The sequence below is a fragment of the Pygocentrus nattereri genome, chromosome 26, assembly GCF_015220715.1.
Source record: "Pygocentrus nattereri isolate fPygNat1 chromosome 26, fPygNat1.pri, whole genome shotgun sequence".
NCBI lineage: Eukaryota > Metazoa > Chordata > Actinopteri > Characiformes > Serrasalmidae > Pygocentrus > Pygocentrus nattereri.
The window spans coordinates 26,911,470-26,933,783 of record NC_051236.1 but is presented as its reverse complement, the minus strand read 5'-3'; the positions used below and the strand labels follow the sequence as shown (position 1 = coordinate 26,933,783).

Sequence of the window (22,314 nt, the reverse complement as noted above, 5' to 3'; positions counted from 1 at the left end):
GGCCTTTCACACAGAATGCATAACAAGCTTATTGATGTCCTCTTCCTCTTTTGTACGTACTAAAGTACATTGTGATAATGAGTGCATGTAAGCAGCTGTATAGTAGTCCATCCACTCTCACCTTTCACTGTAGAGAAATGGATAATTTCCTTATTTTATTCTCACTTTTATCTACGAGACAAGTTTAGGGGAAAAACAAGTCAAGTCCAAAGCCTAATAATGACTGTGGCTGCAACCTGATATATAAAGATTGATTTGGATTCCCCAAAGCAGAATTAGCAAATCTTCATTTCTGCTTTTCAAATCTGCTTTTCCAAAGTGGTGCACTGATTTTATTTCTAACCACATCTGCACTCTGGCTTTATTCTTGTGCATGTCTTTATTCTTTTACCACCTCACCGCTTATGGTAGCCTACAGCAAACTATGGTCAGGCTGAAGGCCATGGGCAAAGGGAGGCCTACAGGAGCTTGACCCCTGCTAAACTGTGCATGTCCTCGTGTGTCCACTTGAGGCCCAGTGGTTCACCTGCTCTTTGCCTTGTCTGCTTTATATCATCCAGCCTTTCTTCTCAGACAGGGCTCCTCACTCTCACCCAGCCTGCATTCCTCCACTATATTTTCAGCTGCCGTACTGCACTGCAGCCTGCTGAACCCAGCATGTACGCAAAGTGATAACTTTCCAGCAGGAGTAGAACGGTTTTTAGCCTTAGTGTATGTTAATGTAGCAAGATTTTATAAGTAAATTTTCAGTTGTGGAACATTTCTGGTGTTCCCTTTGTTCTCACGTGTTTACACAGTACAATAGGCATCTAGTTTGGGAATTGAAAAAATGATGCAAGATTTGATACGACAGTAACATCTTTTTTATTTTTAGTAAAAGAGATGTCATTCATATATTCAGTCCAGTCTAATTCATAGCCTCGGCATTGCTAGAACCAGTTTAGCAGCATGATATTTACATCGTGTAATGGGAAGCTAGCCAGCACTGGAAAAAATGGCATTTGGAGTATTTGGTATGACAGCAATGGCAGTGTTTAAAAATGTATTTATTTATTTATTTAAATCAGATGTGCGCTTCCTGGAAACTGTACCCATAACCTTGGCATTCCCAGAACCATTTTGGCTCATCACTCATACTGGTCCACTGCGGCTGGAGCGTTTTCTCTGCCATGTTCTGTCCCATAATTCTTTTCTTCTAGACTGGAATGTCTGCTTGGATCCTGTCCTGCATGGAGATATTCCAGAGATATTCCTGTCAAAGCCACTGCATGCGAATCGAATTCACTCAACTGTTAATGTGAAGCGGTGTGTGCTGTTGTGAGGAAGTCTAAATCCTAACTGTTCTCCTTTACAGACCCCTGTATTTTCACCCCCTGCTAGTTCTCATTTAAGTCTTAAGTATTTTATCAGGGCACTTGACTTTGGCTCTCCCCGGCAGTGCGTCGACAGTGGCTCTTTTTGAAGCTCTTCCTGCTGGGACTGGTGGTTTGAAGCAGTCACCTCTCTACTGTTTTTGTTTCATTTTGCTCCTGCACAATAGTTTAATCCCCCTTTTATGTCTAAATCTTAAAAAAACTATTTCCTGTCCCTGCGGAATTCCACTCAAATCCACACAAGCCAATTTCGCCGGCTCCTGTACACTTCCAAAAGCACGTCTCTGCAGCCCTCAAAGCCAGAGCGCTGCTGCTCGCAGCCACACGAAGCCATAAATCAGCCTGCTGTATATTACAGCTAATTAAGAGCAGGAGCTGCTGCGGAAGGTAGCATGAATACGGCTGGATAATTGCAGATGAAACAGTGTGTTTAGTACTTCTTCCCTCCATGGTGCCTTTGCAGGGCTCTTCCGCAGAGATAAAGTGCTGGAAATTCCATACTGGTCATTATAACACTCTATCCCTCTCTGTCTGTGCAGGATTATAGGTTTACACCACTGAGTGTTTTTTTTTTTTCCTTCCCCCTTTAGGGTTTGGTTTCTATCAAGGCCTCTTGTGTTCTGTGCTACAGGATTGCAAACGAGAAAAAAAGCTGAAGACAGCGTAAAACTGAGCTTTTTATCACTGTAATTTATTACAGTGTAATCTGTGGATCAGCCACAATTGCAAATCTGTTCAACTGTTTCAACAAAAGGAAGCAGATCTTTTTATTTACTGATTCCAGTTCATCAAAGGCAGTTTAACTGTTTTAGAGAGCCGTCTAATAAGTCGTGAACTGGACTGAAACTGTGCAACTTTGCTGTCATATGAACCCAGCAGTTAGTGTTGTTTACTGCGGTCTTTGTAAACACTGGTGTAGAGATGCTGCCTAAGCTCATGCAATAAATCAAATTCATCGGGAGATTTAGATGTTAGAAAAAATTCCAATTTGAGCCACTCATCATGCTTAGACTAGCAAACATGCTATTGGTGCTTTTTCACTGTTGAGTTGTTCCATGCAGCTTTCCTTAAATGCCACATAAACCAAGCCACATCTTTTCCAAAATGAGGCTGTTGTATCAGAACCTTGCAACTACTATTTTTTTAACATGTCAGCTGCTCTTTGCTTTGTGTAAACATTTCATGAAATGGTCTAGAATCTCTTTACCTTATGGTACATATAGAATACATTATTTGCTTCTCCTGTAAAGGTCCTCTTTTAGAGATACAAGGTTTTGGTCCTGTCTCCTGGTTGACAGACGTTCTCATGAGCAGGACTGTGCAAAAGTCTGAGCCAACCCTTCATTTTTTTTTTATTAATTTCCAGTCAAAACAGCCAAGAAGTACACACATTTCATTTTTCAGCATTTTTCAGCAAAAAAGCAGAAAACACGTATTTAACAGAAAATTACACAGATGGCTCAACAAGCAAATATAGTATCAGGTGAGCTCCTGCAGGTCTTCCGACAAAGGTTGTTTATCTGTGCCAAATTTAGGTTGGTCACTGCTGGGGGCAGATCTTTCTCTGATCTCTAACTGTCCAAATTTCCTCCTTCAAAGCTGAGATTTAAAACCTTCCTTTATTCTCATTACTTTCATTCTTCTGCGCACTAAAGGTTTTTTTTTTGCTTCTGCAAAGCGACCTTGGCTATGAGAAAGGCGCTACTTATTAGAATCAGTTTTTTTTCCCCCTGTATTTGGTATGTTGACCCTTTCTCTTTATTTCAGCTTCCTTTTCCCTTCAGGAGACTTATTTTCAGTTTTTCAAATAAATCGATGGGAAGATTTTTCTATAGCTCCAGAGTTTTAAAACTAAAAGTCGGTTGCATTTTTCTGCTTCTCGTGATCTCAAACACATTCACAAGAAGCAGAAAAGTGCAACCAACTTTTAGTTTTAAAACTCTGGAGCGATAGAAAATATTCCCATCGATTTATTTGAAAAACTGAAAATAAGGCACCTGAAGAGATATTACTCTGGACTCTGGGGTGGCCAGTTCCCTGTAATGGTTGTTAGGAGCCCCAATTTCTCAATACTTTTAATGTTTTTGAGCGGCAGTTTTGGAAACAAGTGTTGTTGTTGGAAACTTTGCTTTGATGTCCCCCTTCCCTTTGCAGGTTGAGTAACTTATATGTCCTCAGAAATATCTGCTGAAAAATGAATAACTTGTCTTTTATGACTGGTCAAACTGGAAATTAAATAAAGGAGCGTTCTTTGTCTTTTGTGCTGTACTATAGGTTTGAGTATATTGTAATACTACATTGACTTGCCACCTTTCTGCCCTAAAGTTTTGGATGCTGTTCAAACTTGTCAAGTATACTTTACCAAGCGAGTAAGGGTTGAGGTCCAGGTTAAACGTTGTTCATCTTTTTACTTAAAAACGTCTGATTAAGTCAACATTTAGATGAAAGCAAACGATGCTTTAATATAAGCCCACTAATTGGCTTGAGTGTGAAGGGGATTAAGTTCTCTGTAATACATACGTAAGCACACTGGCTGTGCAGAAAGTGGATTTTATGAGGTCTAATGCCCTGCCAGACGCTCCTCCATCTTTCTTATCATGGCCTTTAACAACATTCATATTCCTGATAACCAATTATACCTCTCATAGGCCTCTCAAATAACTTTAATTGCTGATTCGAATTCAGCGCTCACAAAGCAGCCACTTGTGCATAATGGCTCAATAAATAGTGAGAGGTAATGTGTGGTATTAAGTAGGTGTTCCTGCTGCTTCTCTTCATGAGTGAAAGCATGGGCGCCCGGGCTTCACGGCCGGCGCAAATGGAGCCACTCGCATTCACGGCACGGGGGGCCCCCTCACTCCTCATAGCCAGTGTCCAGCCAGCGCAGAGCAACAGGCCGGAATGAAACATGTTGTTCTGACCTCTTGCCACTCACTGTGAACTGTGGTCGTTTGACTACTGTACAGGGAGAGAAGGAGCTGGATTTTCGTTTGTTTTTTGGGTTTGTTTATTTTTGGAAAGTGTGTCACAGTGTTCTCACTCTGGCTGTAGAGGCCAATGTACTGTTAATTACCACTCACGGTCAGTTGATCTCTTTTTGGGTCAACACAGAATTATTTCTCTTTATACTCGACTGTTTATTTTATCGGAGCCACTTATTTAATATTTTAAAAGAGAATAACTTGTTTAACATTTTTTTAAAAACTTTTTTTGGTTTTCGTAGAGATTTCCCTTAAATATCTGTGCAGCTTAGCAGCCACATTTTCATGTTGTTGTCGTCGTCGTCGTCCAAAATAAATAAATAAACGTCTGTATAATTTGAGCTCAGCAGCCGGATTTATATTGCATGAAAATTTCTTGATGATTGTATCAATAGAAATGCTCCAAAGCTGCTTAAAAACTCAATGTACATTAACTTACATTGAAGGTAAAGAACATTTTCCCCCTCCTGTAAATTTTTTCCATTTTGGAGATGTTGTTTTTCATTGGACAGCGAGACCGTACTCCACTTATCTTAAAGACGCTGTCGGTCATGAAATTTAAGCTGACAGTTAATTGCCACATAGATAATTGCAAATAATGATTTAGTTGTTTTGTCTTATTACCATACTACATAAATCATAGTAGTTGACTGATACAGTAAATGCACAGTAAATACAGTGATATATTGTATGTCAGTGTTATGGGTGACAAATTTGAGCAAGCAAATTTGATAGACTTTTAAGTTGTAAATGTTTAAAATACGGAACACCCCAATCACCCGAGCATGCAGACAGCTCTTATTTTGTCTCTGTGATTGCCAATGCTGTTACCTAATGTTAGTGCTGGGAGTTCCGTGTGGTGGGCAGTGTCACGCAGGCCAGTGCAAGCTTCAGGACATTCACTGGACCTAATGGTCAAAAACAGCATCGTCTTTGCAGAGGTTTCGACTTTTAAAGCCAGGCTGATGGAGGCTTTCTCTCTGAGGAAATTCCACATGCACATTGTGCACATGCTGTGGTGAAGGCCACTTCATTTTATGCTGAAATGTGTCAGCATGGTTTTTATGAAAACACTGCTTTTTTCCCACATATGGTAATATTTAAATGATGAGATTCACAATGAAAACCCGTAGTTCTTGTTCAGATGCAATGAGAAATGACACATACTGCTCTGGTGGACCTGGTAGTCACAGGTAGTGATTGCGGAATTGTACTAGGCAGTCTTCCAACTTTGAGTTTACGACTTGTGTGTAGTGGTTCATGTGGTTCAAGTAAAGCTGTTGAGCTTTAGACAGAGATCTACACCTGGGAGAACTCTGTCCTGAACAGAGATTCTCCATAAGAAGTTAGAAATCTACATTTAATGTTACTTTATTATATTTTTGGAGCTGGAAAACGTGTAGAGAAGTTGTACTTAAGTGAAATCCTAAATAAAACTGCATTAAAATCTTAAAGGTGGAAATATGGAGCCAAAAATGTTCTGACATACTCGGTGTATCTACGTACTCAAGTATATAAAAGTAAAAGCAAGCAAGTCTTTTTTGTGTGATTGTGTGTCATGCAGTGTGGTAACTAAAGGTGTGGCTGATGTGCGTCCCACACAAAGACAAATTAGCATAGTTGGGTGGGTTTGTTTGTTTGATTAAGCATAAATTTGATTCATCGTTTAATTTTTATGAAAACCAATGATGAAAATGTGATGACGCTGTCTTTTGATGGCCCCTGTTGATTGACTACAGAACCTCAAATTGTTAACAAAGCCCTGGTTTGAGCAAGAGGGTAAGGTTTAGGATTAGATTGAGGTTTTGGTTTGAAATTAAGATTAGGTGCTTATTATTAGGTTTATGTTTAATAGACTTTATAACATTCAGCTTAATGTTTGGTTGCATTTCATATATTTTAATATTAGTTATAAACAAGATGAGCATCCACTAAGTGGCTGTAGTTAACACTAGAAAGTATTAGCGAAATTGTGTGTGTATATATTTTATATGTAATGTGAAATATATATATATATATATATATATATATATATATATATATATATATATATATATATATATATATATATAAATAATGTGCATATTTTAGCTCTTTAAAACTCCAATAGAAATGGTCTAGAGTAAGATTGTTTTTACAGTACAATTATGTAAATGTTTTCCACCCCTGTATACTTAGGATTATTTAAATGCGAGACCACAATTCCATAATTATTTGCATAGTTAGTTACATAATGAATATTTACAGCTTTGAGTCTGTATTTGTGACTTTTATCCATTTGTGTCAATGTCAAAAAATTACAACATGACAAAAACAAGGCTTGTTTTTCACCTGTCAGTAACTTTCACTTGATTCAATAAAACAAGATGTAGAAAGGGACATTTTAAGGCGTATACACCATGGGGACGTTGTAGGGTTAATAGTGAGGAGTGTGAAGTCTCATGCCTGTGTTAATGTCCTGAATAATGTGAACAGCAGAGGCGCAAATGGCCCACACCTCCCCACTGTAAATCCCTCTGTCCCCCCGGCCTCGCGCTTCTCAAAAATCATCTAATCTCTCATGTTGCCCTGAAAAACGAAATCCCAAACAACTTCAGATGCTGGAGAGTCATACATGGAACTTAACGTCTTAAGTCTGTGTCAGACCTCAACTTACAAGTCACTTATTACTGCAAGTGAAAGGAGGGGTGGCTGGGGGACCCGAATGAGAGTGAAAGAAGGAGATGGAGAAGGTGTGGCGCAGAGGCTCTTACAGTGAGTGGAGGATTTTCTTTCTTTTTTGATTTGAGAACGCTTGAAAGGCACGGGCAGCCGTGCTGAAGATTTTTAGCGGTCACAAGGTTATTATATAAAGCTCTCCTCCTCCTGCGGGGAGTCTTTAATGTCATACTCACAGTCTGAGAGAAGTGGCATTGCGCAAGCAACGAGCATGTGTCTAATTTATGCCTACAGATGCACTGGGGTTTTATTTAGCCATTGCAAGACTTCGCTTAATTAATTTGGTCAGCAGACTCTGATAAACTACATAGATGACATCAATTAGGCTCTAATGAAAACAAAAAAGATGAGGGGATGGGGGGAAAAAAGCGAATGGAATTTTTGGACAAGCCTCATCAAAGAAATAACATAGTATTAAAAAAGGCCTTAATTTGCAAAGCTCATGTCTGGCTTGGTACTTGGTCAAAAGAAGTACATGGTCAAATGATTCAATCTGAAGTCAGCCGAGGAGTGCAGCCAAATCAAGAATCTAATTTGGAGAGCAAATCTTCATCCTGGCTGAAACATGTAGAGGAACCCAATCCAAGGATTAGCGCTGGACTTTAGAACTCTAAATTTGGCTCGTTGCCGCTCTCTTAGCCGGACAAATACCCTGTTCAGCTCGTTTTGAACACAGAACTTACTTTTTCAATCTCGGTAAACACCTGCTTACCACAGATTAGGGGCTCTTGGTTAACCAAATTGTTGCAATTATATGTGTTAATCTTCTAGAGACAATATGGTTAGTATGTAATCCCCTCTCCACACCCACACGTACATGCACACAGACTTACCACTTGCACAGACTGGCATTTTATAAAGAGGCTGACTGTCCTGCTAAATCTTCTAAAACACAAAAGTAGTTAATCATCAGAATATGGATTGTACTCTTCCAAGTTACACAGGAAGTATTATGTAGTCCTGTTTAAATCCAGGATTATTTTCTGCCCCCCCCTCTGCGCTGTATAGTATGTCTAGATGTGGGATTGCTTCTGTGTCTGATCCTTATGATTTTGTGAAGGTATTCAGCCCACTCCATGCTATGATGAACAGACTCTTATTCTTTAGGTGTTAAAGAGTTTTAGTCCTAATATCAAACTCACTGACAAATTCTCCTGACGTTGAACTTCTTTTCTATAACCAATACAGGTGACTACCCACCTCCGCCCCCTCCAGTAATGGACACCAGTGGTCTGACGTCCCCTGCGTCCTACCCTCCACCTCCACCAGTGGACGAGAGCTCATTTGGCTTTCAGGTGAGGCTTTGTTGAACAAGCATTCACACTTACACTGAAGCAACCCGGTATAACCCAGTGTCACCTGTGTTTGTTCTAACCCATTTCTAGCTGTGCTCTATCTGGCTTGTGGCCCAGTGTCTTATCTGCTTAATGTGACCTTACATTAGAGGCAGTGAGGCCATAGAGAAGACTGACACCTATTGGCTCTCCTCAGTCACTTCCCCCTGTGGGAATGCTCTCTCACTCTGCCTTTTTTACGTCCCCAGCCAGCAGTTTTTTGCGTATTTAGATTTAGTTGTATTTCCTCTTTGTTACACTGAGGTTATTTTTCAGTACATTACTATCATTTCCATTTATCATTGTGTTTGCCATTAAACACATCTGCTTCTCAATTAGTTGCTTTGTTTGTTGGCACTATCTGCTCCATTAAAAACATGAAATGAAACTGCTGTCAGGAGTGAAATAGCTTAGAATCAGTTTCATCAGTCCTCCATTTAAAATTGTTTTCTTCTTTTTATTTAACAAGTTATTAATCCCAGTGTTGCCATGTGCTGTACGCTTTAATGACCACCTCTGTTTTCCCAAACCTGATGATTTGTGATTATCAAGCACAGAATTAGGCGAAGGAGAAGCACTAAACTACAGAGCTAGGATTTTCTTGGATGCTGGTTTGAAGACCACACATTTTCTTACTTATTCCAGATGTAGTCAATTCATTAAAACCTATTTGGTGTCTAAATTTAGCTTATTTAGTGCTTTTCTAACACTTGTAGTGAGCAGAATCACAAATCTTTTCCATGTATACATAGCCAAGACTTTTGTTGACCCACTCAAAATGCGTCCATGTTCATTAGGGTTGTGCAGACTTGCTGATGTGGTTTAAGACATAGTATGACCCTCTGTGAACTAATAAAGCGAACAAAACTTCATCATCTAGCTGAGCGCTGCAGACAGCCACCTTAGACAACTTTTGACTCCTCCCATAGAATCTAAATGGGGACGCTAGGTTACACATGTGATTTTTGCTGTTTTTATTTATAAATGTATCTTTAGTTCAGGATTAAAACTTAGTAATAAAAAAGAACAGAAATCACGCTGTGAATGCGGGTCTGAATTTGGGAGAACACCTGTTTTGTTCAATTTTTCAAATCATTTTTATTGTTCATACTGTAGCTTAAACATATTGACAAGCCTGTGAGCCCTTACTGAAGCAGGTACAACCCTGTTTCCAAATATATTTATTTGAACACAGTACAAAACAACATATCAAATGTTGAAACTGAGATATTTTAATGTTTATGTAAAAAGATATACCCATTCCAAATTTGATGCTAGAAACATGTTTCAGAAAAGTTGCAACATGGACATGGTTGTCACTGTGGTGCATCACTTCTTCTTTTAACAACACTGTCAGCGTTTGGGTGACCAGTTGCTGTAATTCTGAAAGTGGAATATTTTCTCATTCTTGATGGATTTCACAAGCTCAACAGTTCAAAGATGCCAAATGTTTTCAGTGGTGACAGGTCTGGACTGCCAGCGGGCCAGTTTAGCACCCATACTCTTTTGCTGCAGAGCCATGCTGTAGTAATACATGCAGAATGTGGTTTGACGTTGTCTTGCTGAAATAAGCCTTAAGGCCTTCCCTGAAAAAGACGTCGTCTGGATGGCAGCATTTGTTGCTCCAAAATGTTTGTCAGACAGTGGTTTTCAGAAGTGTTCTATTGCAGGATGTCTTTTTCATGCAGTGCCACCTGGGGGCCCATCCGATATTGGTTTTGGCCTTGTCCCTTGCATACAGAGATTTCTCTGGATTCTCTGAGTTTTCAGTGATATTATGTATTGTAGATGATGAAGTCCCCAAGTTATTTTACACTGAGAAACTTGCACCGTTTCCCCCACACAGTCTTTCACAGGGTGGTGAACCCCTACCAATCTTTACTTCTGAAAGACTCAGCCTCTCTGGGATGCTCGTTTTATACCCAGTCATGTTACTGACCTGTTGCCAATTAGCCTAATTTGTTGTGTGATGTTCCTCCATGTGATTTTTTTAGCATAACACAACTTTACCAGTCTTTGGATGCCCCTTCCCAGCTTTTTTGAAACATGTTGCTGGCATCAAATTCAAAGAGGGTAAATATTAAAGAAAAGAAAAAAAAAACTTTCTCAGTTTCAACTTTGATACGTTGTCTTTTTTTACTATTTTCAATTAAATATATGGTTTAAATGATTTGCATGTCATTGTATTCTGTTTTATTTACACATCATTTGCACAGCATCCCAACTTTTTGGAAACAAGGTTGTAAGTTCGGAGATGTTTTGAAGGTATATTTTATGTAAGTTTTGGATGACTATTGACTTCTAGTGTTTATCAGCATTAGCCTTAGAACTTCTGTGCTGAATAAAAGCTGCAAAATTTGGACACCAAGCATGTCCAAACTGAGTGAAATACATAATTTGGATTTTTAGCCTTAACATTCCTTTTAAGTTTTCACCCTAAACATGTTGTTTTCACACTCGTGTTTGCTTCATGTTACAGTCTGCTGACAAATGGCCATTAACAGTTTTTAGTTTCATTGTTTTTTTAGTTTGATTTAAACTTATTTTTACTCTTGAGCTCCTCTTAAAGTAGGTTTTTCTATTGTCTTATAGAATTGTCATAATTTCATACTCTTTATCCCTTGTTGAGAAAGAGATGCCTTTTTTAATAGACCGCTGAATGTAAATAAGCTCTGCTCTGATTGGCTCAGGAAGCAGTCCAGACTGAAATTCAACTCGAGTAAGTAGAGCTGAACTCCTATGGGCTAAAAGGATGGCTGTATGGACAAATGTTTGTTTTTTGTGACTTCACAAAAGCAGTGAATTAAAAAACAGGGCTGTTTTTTTCAGCATAGTTCCTGTTTATGAACAGGGGAATGAAGGGTACATTTTGAAAAAGTATTTCTATAATATATCAAACTGTTTTATTTAAAAAAAAAAAGTGTGTGTTTACAAAGATCATCTTTTTAGATTAGAGGAGTACCTGGCCTCACATTTTCAGAGCTACCCTTTAACCATTTGAGCCTCATATTGGGAGTGAAAGGCTGTACAGTAAGAGATAATGATTTCAAGAAGAGCATACAGTGAACTCTTCAGGGCAGCACTTCACTGTTCATCATTATGCCACTCCCTAAAGACCGACTCTTTTTAACTCCTGCTTCCGATCACAGTGGAGCTTGCAGACGCACACATATGTGTATTTTTGCAAAAACAACAGAGCGATGAACCACCAGAGCCGCAGCTTTCCCTCGTTCCAATTCTCTACATCTTTCATGAATGAAAAAAGGGATGTTGAATTATTTCTGTGCTTAAGCAGAACTAACAAGAGGAAGAGGGCAGAGTGCGCCTGCGAACATGAATAATCAAACAATACCGCAACCTGAATTCTTTTGTTTTCCTGTAATTTAATGCACAGTGGCTAGATGTGCAGGGACATGCAGATATAGGGCGTTCGCTCCTCACTCTGCCTCTTCTGCTTTGTGGGCTCGGCTTAAACGCTCTCAGCCTTCAACTTGAGTTGTGACCACTCCGTAAACCCGGTCAGCGTTTGAAAAGGGTGACTTACGTAACTCGAGGAAGTGCTTCATTAGTTTGTTCTGCCTTTTCTTTTGTAAGTCTCTGTTCAAACATTGACTTTTTGGCTGACTTTTTGGCCCTCCTGCTGGAATGAAGCTAATTCCTCCAACATCTTAATTATGTCCTCCGTTCCATGCCGGAGACCCTTTTGCACAGGGCTAGGGAACAGGTTTCTGTATGCCTCTGCAGGCGTCTTTTCTGCAACACTGCTCTTAAATGGCCTGCAAATTGTTCTTTATTGACCTGTTAGTGGTGTAGCCATGAATCATAACCGCATGTACCTCAGTTTCCATAGGAACATGCCCTCGTATCTGAAAAGTTTGAGTCTTTCACCTTATACACCTCTAAACTGCATCAGTTTCTGTCATTAAGACTAACGACACACAGGGGATTTTCTTTAATGTTAAAATCGTCTTAATGCAGAGTGAAATCCTGGGTATTTTTGTAGATTGAGATTGCACAGTGCGCCGTACCTCGTCTCTGCTATTTTCATTCTCTCCTCCTTTCTTGATTTGTTTTTCTTTCATTTCATATTTCTCGCCCTGCCCAGATTAGCTAGCGTGACCCATGCATTAGAATAGCTCATGAAAGCCATTCACACAGTTTCCCTGCTGCTCGTTAGGCCTGTTAAAGCAGGGTGTGCCAGTTTGCTTTTAGTTCATTTAAGATGCTGCCATTAGTGCAGGCTTTGTTTGCCCTCTTCCCTGATTGCCTGGGATGTTTTCAGCAGCGGTGCAGCTGCAAATAGAGGCGGGTTTGGGCCGTAATGGGTTGTGACAGGGAATCCGAACAGATAACATTAGAGCAAGAGGCAGTCACTGATCCGGCCTGTGAGCTTCAGGCCCACGGGCTATCCCGGGACGACTAATCTACTCTGCTCTGCTCTACTCTTATCTCCTATTCTTCTGTTCTATTCTGTCCTGTTCTTCTCCACTATTTGACTCTTCTCTTTTCCTGTACTCGCCTGTCCTCTACTACTCCTCTCTCAGTTCCTCTGCTTTGCTCTTTTCTTTTCTCTTTTGTATCCTTTTGTCCTATTTCCCGTTCTCTCAGTAGCTCAAAGGCCTGCGTTTTTAGTGAGAGCAACTGTGCACCGAGAAATGTGTAAATTATAGATCTAGATGTTTTCACCAAAAAACTAATTCCTACAAATCAGGTTGGTCTAATATCTAATATTTCTCATTTTATGATTGTTGTAAAAATGTTTATTTTTAGTTGTTTTTATTTGCCGCAAGTCATTTTATGTCGTCTTCTCATCTTTTTTTCTTTCCTCTTATTCTCTTTTCATATTCTTCTCTCCTCTCCTATTCTCGCCTCATGTTCTTCTGTCCTCTTCTCCTCTACTCCTGTCCTCTTCTACTCTTGTCATTTATTCTACTCTGCTCTTTTCTCTTTTTCTGCTTTTGTCTTCTCGTTTCTTGTACTTTTCCCTTCTGCTCTCTTCTCTCTTCTCTCTTCTACTCTGCTCTCCTGTTCTCTACTCTTCCTTCCCCTTCACCTCTCTTCTCTCTTTTCCCTATGCGTAGTTTGCAGTGTAGTTCCGCTCACTAAAAATACAGTCCTCTCTGCTGCTGAGAGAAATTCCCTGGAACTTTGGGGAGCGCAGCTCAGCTTCCTACTGTACTTCACTACCTTTCATTATTTCAGACTGCCTCGCCTCCTTTTGTTTGGTTAGGGGTCTATTAAAAGTTTCCACAGGAAGTAGCTACGAGACAAAACAAGTTCTTAGTTTTTCCCCTCTTTTTGCATTTTTGATTTAGTTTCTTTCCAAAATTGTTGCACAGTCAGCCAAGTTATCTTAAAGCTTGACGCTGAATGTCCCTTCACGACGTCTCTACCCTCCTGTTTCACAGAGGAGTTTACAGCCTTACTTAACTTTCTGTGTAGTGCAGTTTTGAAATTATTTCAGAGCTTTTCAAAATAAGTTGAATAAATAAGCATATTATTTTACTTACATTGTCCTAATATATTACAAAGAATGCTGTTTAGATCTTGCCATTTTTCTGAAAAACTGCAAGCCCTTCCTTCGGAATTGTGCCAAAGCCAACACATTTGATCAACACTCAAACCTTTCAGCTGTTTAATCAAACTATAGGCCAATAGGCTTTCTGATTGTGTCTTTTTTTACAGTAGGTTGAAAAAGATATTCATTTAGTTATTTAGTGCTGCTTTGCATACCTACAAAGACACTTTGATGACCATGAAGCTGAGCGTTGAAAGAAATACATACCCAAAGCATTAACAAATAAAAAAAAAAAAAAAAAAACGTTGCAACTATTTCTTTTTCTTACTTAACTGAAAAACGTTTTTCTTCCCTTCGGAATTTCATCAGAAGGGAAGCTTTAGGAATGTCCCTACCCCTCTTAGAAAACCCAAAGGCACTCGCAGTTCAGATATGCCAAGACACTAAAACTGAAGACTTTGAAAAGAGCTTGTTTTCCCCTTGACCATGAATTGACACCGATCCACAGAAAGCAAGACTACAAAATGGTGTCCTCCAACCATGAAGCAGGAGGAAAAGCAGCGTCCCTTTGATGAGGAATGAGAACGCTGTCAACATCTGTCTCCTACACCTTCCCTGTCACAGTGCCACCGTCTCTTTGATGAGTCTTTCATTCGTCCATCTCAAACGCACTTGTATGACAAGTCTGGACAGAAAGGCCAGCAGCCAGTAATTGCATATCTATTGCTCATCCACAGCCTTCTGCCCTTGAGTGCACTTCAGCTGACCTATTTCTGTCCACATTTAAGGAACGTTTGCACAGCATGGCAATTTCAAGCTTCACATATTGGTGTGTTATTGTTGTTATAATTGAATATTAGGCAACTGTATAGACTGTGTGTGTCACAAATCCTCTGTCGGTTCATGCTTTTGGATCCAATCGCAGCAGTTCTTCTAACAATGCAGTTTAAACTACTGTGGAGGCAGGCTAAACTAGACTAAATGCAGAACATATTCCCTCACGTTTTTCCTTTGGCTGAATGAAGATAGTTAAGTCATATCCAAATGAAAGCTTCCCCTTAAACACTCGGTTGCTGCAAGTTGATACTAATACATTTTGTTGCATTTGGGCCTCAAAACCCAAGCCTCTCTATTAAAACCGTAAAAAATATGTTGGAAATTGATTTTTTGTTTGAAGACATAAGGCCGATTATTTTGCTTGTTTTAAGCAATAAACTGTTTAAAACAAGCAAGTCTACCAACAGAATAAGATGGTTTCATTAAAAACAGTATGGGGTAGGTCATAAAAACAGTATTTCACAGTAGGTCATACTGTGTCCTAAACCGTGTCGACAAGTCTGAGCGACCATGTTAAAGATGCAAGAGGGAGTGAGAGAAGTTTTATTGCTTTTCTTTCATTCAGTTTTAATGCACTTAATGTTACTGTAGTTCACTTTTAGGTACTTGTCCAAGGCCAAGGTGAAAGCACAGCCGTGAGTGACAGCCCGAATTCTAATGCACACTGACGCAGGGAAAGGATTCGATATTCCTGAAGAGAAAAACGTTATTACAAGTCTGGTTTTTGGCCACAGTTCACACTGGCTCTTGCTCTTGTAATAATATTTTTTGATTACCCGTTTGTGTGTGTTCTCAGCAGGGTAAAATCCTTCAAGCACTGGTGTGTATTTGTGTGTTGTAGATAAAAGGGCCGGAAAAGACTCTGGAGGAGAGACGCTCCAGCCTGGATGCTGAGATCGACTCACTGACCAGTATCCTGGCTGATCTAGAGAGCAGTTCCCCATACAAGCCCCGCACACCACAGGTAATACACTCTACACACCTCTTTCACATTAGCACAAATTCAGAGTCATTAATGGACTAGTATGTCCGTCTTGATGTGCACTGCCTGCCTAAAGTTTGAGAACGCATCCCTTTTCCAAATGTTTTATTTGTCAGTTTACAGCAATGTAACCCATTAAATCTTGACACTAGATCTTTGCAAAAACTTCAAAATCTAAAGGAACAACTGATAAAAGCACTCACTTGGGAATAATGCCAAATCCCACACATTTTATCCTCTTGTGATGTCAGCATTCAAACCTTGTGCTTAAACCACCTTTGAGCCAAAAGAGTTCAGCATGTGCTTTTAACAGGAGTTTGGAAGAGAAGGCTGTCAAATCATTATTTAGGGAAAAGACATATTTCAAAGCAAGAGACACTAACTTTATTAAACATGAAGCTGAGTGTTGCAATGTTTTTATTAGTAGTTGGTATACCTATGATAATTCTTCCTAAGATATTCATTTTAGTCTTTACCATAGCCTTTCTTTTTGCTATTGCCGATATGCAGCAAATAATCACAGATAATGCAACATATATCCAGTGTATACTATTTCTATGACCTCTCGTGCCTGAGGTAAGTTAGTAAAGTATGTTGTTAAAGGAGTAGACGTTAGAACGTGAAGAGTTAATGAGTTAAAGGGGGAAAGAGGGTGGGATGAAAAGGCAGTCTCTTGGGGTTAGCCGTTAGCCATTAACCTACCATGGTGACTAGCTGGCTTTCCGTGTGCACTGCCTAGGATGTCCTTCGCTCAGCCAGCTGCTTCAGGCTATAACTGGGCCTGTCCCTCACAAAAAGCTCCACAGCTTTTCAGCCAGTAGCATGAATGACTGTAGTTGTTACCAAATTCCTGCAGCATCTGACGGTCATAGATAGAAGGTGCGAAAGACGCTCTTATGAGAGAGTTAATGTTTGGATTGGATTTTTAATGTGGCCAAATCACACAAACTCCAGGTAGAATAGTTTTACTGACCCACTGCCAGTCGAATGTTTGGGGACACGTTACCTTCTTTTTCATGGCTACGCTTTAAATTAAGATTAATTTGGAACAGAGCTCCCAGAAAGGTCATTAAGGTAAGAAAGCAATATTGACATTTATCTGTTTTTACTGTTTCGCCCAATAAAAATATAATTCTGTTGTTAAAATTAGGTCTCATTAAATGCGCCATCCCAGAATAATGAGGCACTTTCAATCTACAACTTCAATCTACAAATGTAGATTAAGCAGCCAAATTTTATTTGATAAAAAGTATATAAATACACTGCACCATGATGTATACTGAAAGCTTCAGAAATCTTAATTATACCAGATTTTTTGTCATACTGTTCTCGACCATGTATCTGTACCTTAATTACTCTTAATTGAATAGTAGTGGGGAAAACATCACCTGTCGAATTTCAAAAGATGGCACAGTGTCCCTAGACTTTTGACTGGTGGTGTATCCAAAAAATCTGATTCTACCTGTGAATCGAGCTGTGAAATCTATTATTTGGGCCTTGAGTCCTACATGTAGACATCACATATATCTAACCCAGAGTCCCTGCTGCCCTACTGTCCAAATAAATGACCGACATCCATCAGTTAGTCATTCAGCCAGTTAATCAGTCAAATGACCAATCCAAACAGCTGGTAATGGAAGTTATTCATATAAAGATATGAAGCAAATCATATTTCGTAAGTGTACCAGTCATTTCTCATTTTTGGAAAGTGTTATAAGTCTAAAATTACAATGACCCATATCATTAATAGATGTTAAATGATGTTAAGAGCAGACTGCTCAAGTTGAAGCCTAGGGCACTTTACTAAATAGTTTCACACATTGAATGTAGGCCATTGCATTCTGAGTCAATTCCTTTGCGTTTGGAACAACCAGCTTCCACCTGTTAAATGTAGCATGTGAAAGAATGGAGCTTTCTCTGAACACCCAGTTGCGCCTAGTTTTTTTTTTTTTTCTTTTTCTCCCGAAGCATACAACCTGCTCTTATTTGTCTCTCAGGTCTTTTTAATTAGCTACCCTCCAGAGTCCTGAAAATATAAAGCAGAAATTACTGCTGATCAGTAATGAGTATGTGGTCTGCAGACTCTCAGCCCTCAATTGTCTTGAATTCAAAAAAAGCACACAGTGTGACATTCACTGCTGTAAATACAAGATACCTACATATCTGCATGCATCAATTGGACTTCGTTTTAATGTTATTAAAAACCATTGCACTGTTCATGATCCGTTGACCGTTGTGTTATATAGCAGTTGGACTGGCCTGAATAATTTGAATACAGAAGCTTTGTCTTTGTTTATACCACAAAACGCTGTCCTTAAACTACATAATTGTTTTTGTCTGTTAACACTGGTAACACTTTACTTGAACACTGCCACACAATATTGACATAACCATGCCATAAACAAAACCCCACAACAGTAGATTCCACACTCGGCATGTGTAGCACAGGAGCTGTATTAATACTCTAAATGTATTTTAGAAAAGTCCCCCACGTGGCCTGGCAGTCTAAGCATTGGCTCTCATCAGGAGAGTTTGATCTCTGGTGATGCTGCAGCCATCTGTGTCCCGTGAGTCTAAGAAAGCACAAATGGCCTCCCTGTTTCTGGATGGGTAGGATTGCCCAACTCCTCTCCCATCACTCAATGCAGTGCAAGCCAGCATATGCATCTGTTAGCTAATGTAACAGAACTGGCAGTTCCTAGCAATATCCAAGTGTGTTTAGCTGTACTGTGTGATGGGGGAGACGTAGCTAGTGGATGGAATTGGGTATGACTACATGGGGAAAATGCAGTGGCATATATGCATATATGCAGTGGTATACACACACACACAAAACCCCATTTCCAAAAAAGTTGGGACACTGTGGAGAATGTAAATGAAAGTAGGATGCAAGGATGTGCAAATCATATTTTTAAAGGAAAACACTAAAAAGACACTGTTAATTTTATTGTTTTTTGAAAAATATTTGCCCATTTTGAATTTGATGCCAACATGTTCCAAAAAAGTTTGGACAGGGACAGGTTTACTGCTGTGTTTTATCACCTCTTCTTTTAACAACACTCTCAGTGTTTGGGAACTGAGGAGACGCTGCTGTAGCTCTGAAAGTGAAATGTTTTCTGTTTTTGTTTGATACAGCATTTCAGCTGCTCAGTTCAGGGGCTCATTTATCATATTGTTCATTTCATAATGCACCATATGGTTTCAGTGGTGACAGGTCTGGACTGCAGGCAGGTCAGTTTAGCACCCAGTCTCTTTTAAGACGGAGCAGTGCTGCTGTAATACATGCCGAATGCGGTTTGACATTGTCTTGCTGAAATAATCAAGGCCTTCCCTGAAAAAGACATCATCTGGATGGCAGCATATGTTGCCAAAATATGTACATATAGTTCAGCATTAATGGAGCCTTCACAGATGTGTATGTCAAACATGCCATGTCTGTGGCATGTGCACTGTGCACTGATAACAAGCTGAGTGGTCTTTAGCTCGGAAGACACATTGTCCATGATTTCCAAAAAGAAGTTCAAATGTTGATTCGAGGACCACAGGACACTTTTCCACCTCCCCTCAGTCCATTTTAAATGAGACCAAGCCCAGAGAAGGTGGCAGCATTCCTGGATCCTGTTTATATCTGGTTTCTTATTTGCGTTTTAGAGTTTTAACTTGCATTTGTGTATGCAGTGAGAAATTGTGTGTGTGTTTGTGTGTGTGTATATGTATGTGTGTGTGTGTGTGTGTGTGTGTGTGTGTGTGTGTATATATATATATATATATATATATGTGTGTGTGTGTGTGTGTGTGTGTGTGTGTGTATATATATATATATATATATATATATATATATATATATATATATTAGTGAAAGAATGGGTCGCTCTCAGGAGCTCAGTGAATTCCACTGTGGTACTGTGGTACCTGTGCAACAAGTCCAGTCGTGAAATTTCCTCGCTACTAAATATTCCACAGTCAACGTCACCAACTTTCTTCAGAGTCAATCGCTACAGACCTCCAAATTTCATGTGGCCTTCAGATCAGCTCAAGAACAGCGTAGAGAGCTTCATGGAATGGGTTTCCATGGCCGAGCAGCTGCATCCAAGCCATACATCACCAAGCGCAATGCAAAGCGTCGAATGCAGTGGTGTAAAGTGCCGCTGCTGGACTCTAGAGCAGTGGAGACGTGTTCTCAGGAGTGACGAGTCACTCTTCTCCCTCTGGCCATCTGATGGATGAGTCTGGGTGTAGCAGTTGCCAGGAGAACGGTACTTGTCTGACTGCATTGTGCCAAGTGTAAAGTTTGGTGGAGGGGGGATTATGGTGTGGGGTTGTTTTTTCAGGAGTTGGGCTTGATCCCTTAGTTCCAGTGAAAGGAACTTTTAATGCTTCAGCACCAAGAGATTTTCGACAATTTCATGCTCCCAGCTTTGTGGGAACAGTTTGGGGACGACCCCTTCCTGATCCAACATGACTGCACACCAGTGCACAAAGCAAGTTTGGTGTGGAAGAACTTGACTGGCTTGCACAGAGTCCTAACCTTAATCCGATAGAACACCTTTGAGATGAATTAGAGTGGAGACTGTGAGCCAGGCCTTCTCGTCCAACATCAGTGTCTGACCTTACAAATGTGCTTCTGGAAGAACGGCCAAAAATTCCCATAAACACACTCCTAAACCTTGTGGAAAGCCCTCCCAGAAGAGTTGAAGCTGTTATAGCCGTATAAGGTGGGCCAACATCATTTTAAGCCCTATGGATTAATGTTCTAAATATGTGTGTGTGTGTGTGTGTGTGTGTGTCTGTGTGTGTCTGTCTGTGTGTGTGTGTGTGTCTGTCTGTGTGTGTGGATAGGATCTGTCATGCAAGTGGAACAACATGGACTCGGCAGGTAGAAAAAGCTTGGAAATTGTCACAAGACGTGCGTTTAGCACAGCTGGTGTGGACTGAAACTTTGATTAAAATGGAAGTGCATTGGTTCTATCAGACAGATGCCTTAAAAATGTTATATTACCATATATATATATATATATAATGGATATAGTTAAGCCATAACATATGCAATCTGTGTATAAGTTTAAAATGTTCTGTATGATGTAAAAATCTACGTAGTATTACAGGAAATAAACAGAATAAGATGCCCCAATACATCTTGCATTGATTTCTCAGCTGTGTTTTACAGAATGTTTAATTTATGTGTGAAATAATGTCTGGTCATACATTTTTAATAAGATAGATGCATTTCATTGTTTGTGTTCTTGATTCCACTTAATTTGAATTTTAAACTGTGGCAAAAGGCAAATGATACTAAAATAGAAACCCACAAAATGTCAATTTTGTTCATAACTAAAATAGTTTTTGTAATTAAATTAGTCAGCCATGGAATCTTTAGTGCACAGTTATATATCTTTGTGTTAAAAACCTAAAAAAATTCTAGCCTAGTATTTCTGGGGCAGTGTACCTAAGGGGCCCTTTTGACTCCTGTCTGGGGTGGAGCAGGGTTCTTTGCTTGTACATCCTAACAGTAATGCCTAGATTACTCCAGTCCAATTCATCCAGTGTTCATCGTCTGACCCCAAAAATGGTCTGGGTCAATAAATCCCAGACATGCAGTGGTAGAAATTAAATTTCAACTTATGCATTCAATAAATGTGCTGAGATTTGGGTTAGTCTCATCACTTCATCAATGAGGCCGGGGGAGCTTCGTCCTCCAAGTTACCCCACAAAATGCATTTAAGACCTACTTAACAATCCTAGCCTACTGTTAACCAACTAATAACTAGATGTGCATTTCCTGAAGGAACTACAAGAGTGCTTGAAAAGAGCTGCAAGTGTGTCTGTGTGTGTGATTGTGTGTGTGAGAAGGAGAGATGTGTTTGAGGGGGGAGGAGTTATTCAAATGAAGCATCACTCTGTTGTTATGCAGCTCTTAGTGGAGAAGCCTTGTTTGAGTCCGAGTTGCACCCTCTGAACAAACAGTCATAACTCGGGAAATGTTTATCGCTTAACCAGATAGATGGTGTGAGATAAGACCCCCTGAGGATTATTTTGGTGTAATGTTGTGTATATTGAGAAGAAAATGTCTGAGTTATGACGAGTTAAACAGAGAAAATCTTGAAATAAGCAGATTCTGATTTTGAGAAATTTACATGGGAGTGAATGGGGAGGTTTTGTGTGTCTAGTGCCAAACAAATGCTCATAACTCTGAAGCTCATTGATAAAATGATCAGATATTTTGAGGTTTCAGAAAGGACAAGTTTCACTACCGTTTAAAGCTGAACTGGAGTTTCTAGGTGAAAGTTTAAGGATTTTAAAGCAGATTCCCTGTGTGATCAGCTGTGTCTGTGAGATTGAGTGGCTTGCTGTGACGTCATCGATGTCAGCTGGAATCTGAAGTTCTGAACATTCCGCTGTTGATTCTTATGGGAGGTTTTTAATTTTTAAACTTAATTTGATTAAAAACTCCTGATCCGATCGACTCCAAACATACATAGCAGAAATCACAGCACCGAGAGCTTCGAAACGCAGTTTGAGCGGAGTCTGTATGTTCAGCACTTCGGGCTGTATTAATCACAGAAAAGTGTGG

At 39.7% G+C, this 22,314-nt stretch overlaps 1 protein-coding gene across 6 annotated transcripts in view; it reads left to right on the top strand.

The window, feature by feature from the left end:
* Positions 1–22,314, top strand: part of LOC108427685 (LIM domain containing preferred translocation partner in lipoma) — a 259,778-nt gene that overhangs the window by 103,696 nt on the left and 133,768 nt on the right. For all 6 annotated transcript variants that reach the window (XM_017698033.2, XM_017698030.2, XM_017698035.2 and 3 more), the window contains 2 exons: positions 8,261–8,367; positions 15,603–15,725. In XM_017698033.2, the coding sequence (XP_017553522.1) occupies positions 8,261–8,367; positions 15,603–15,725 (230 nt within the window). The remainder of the gene's footprint in view (positions 1–8,260; positions 8,368–15,602; positions 15,726–22,314) is intronic.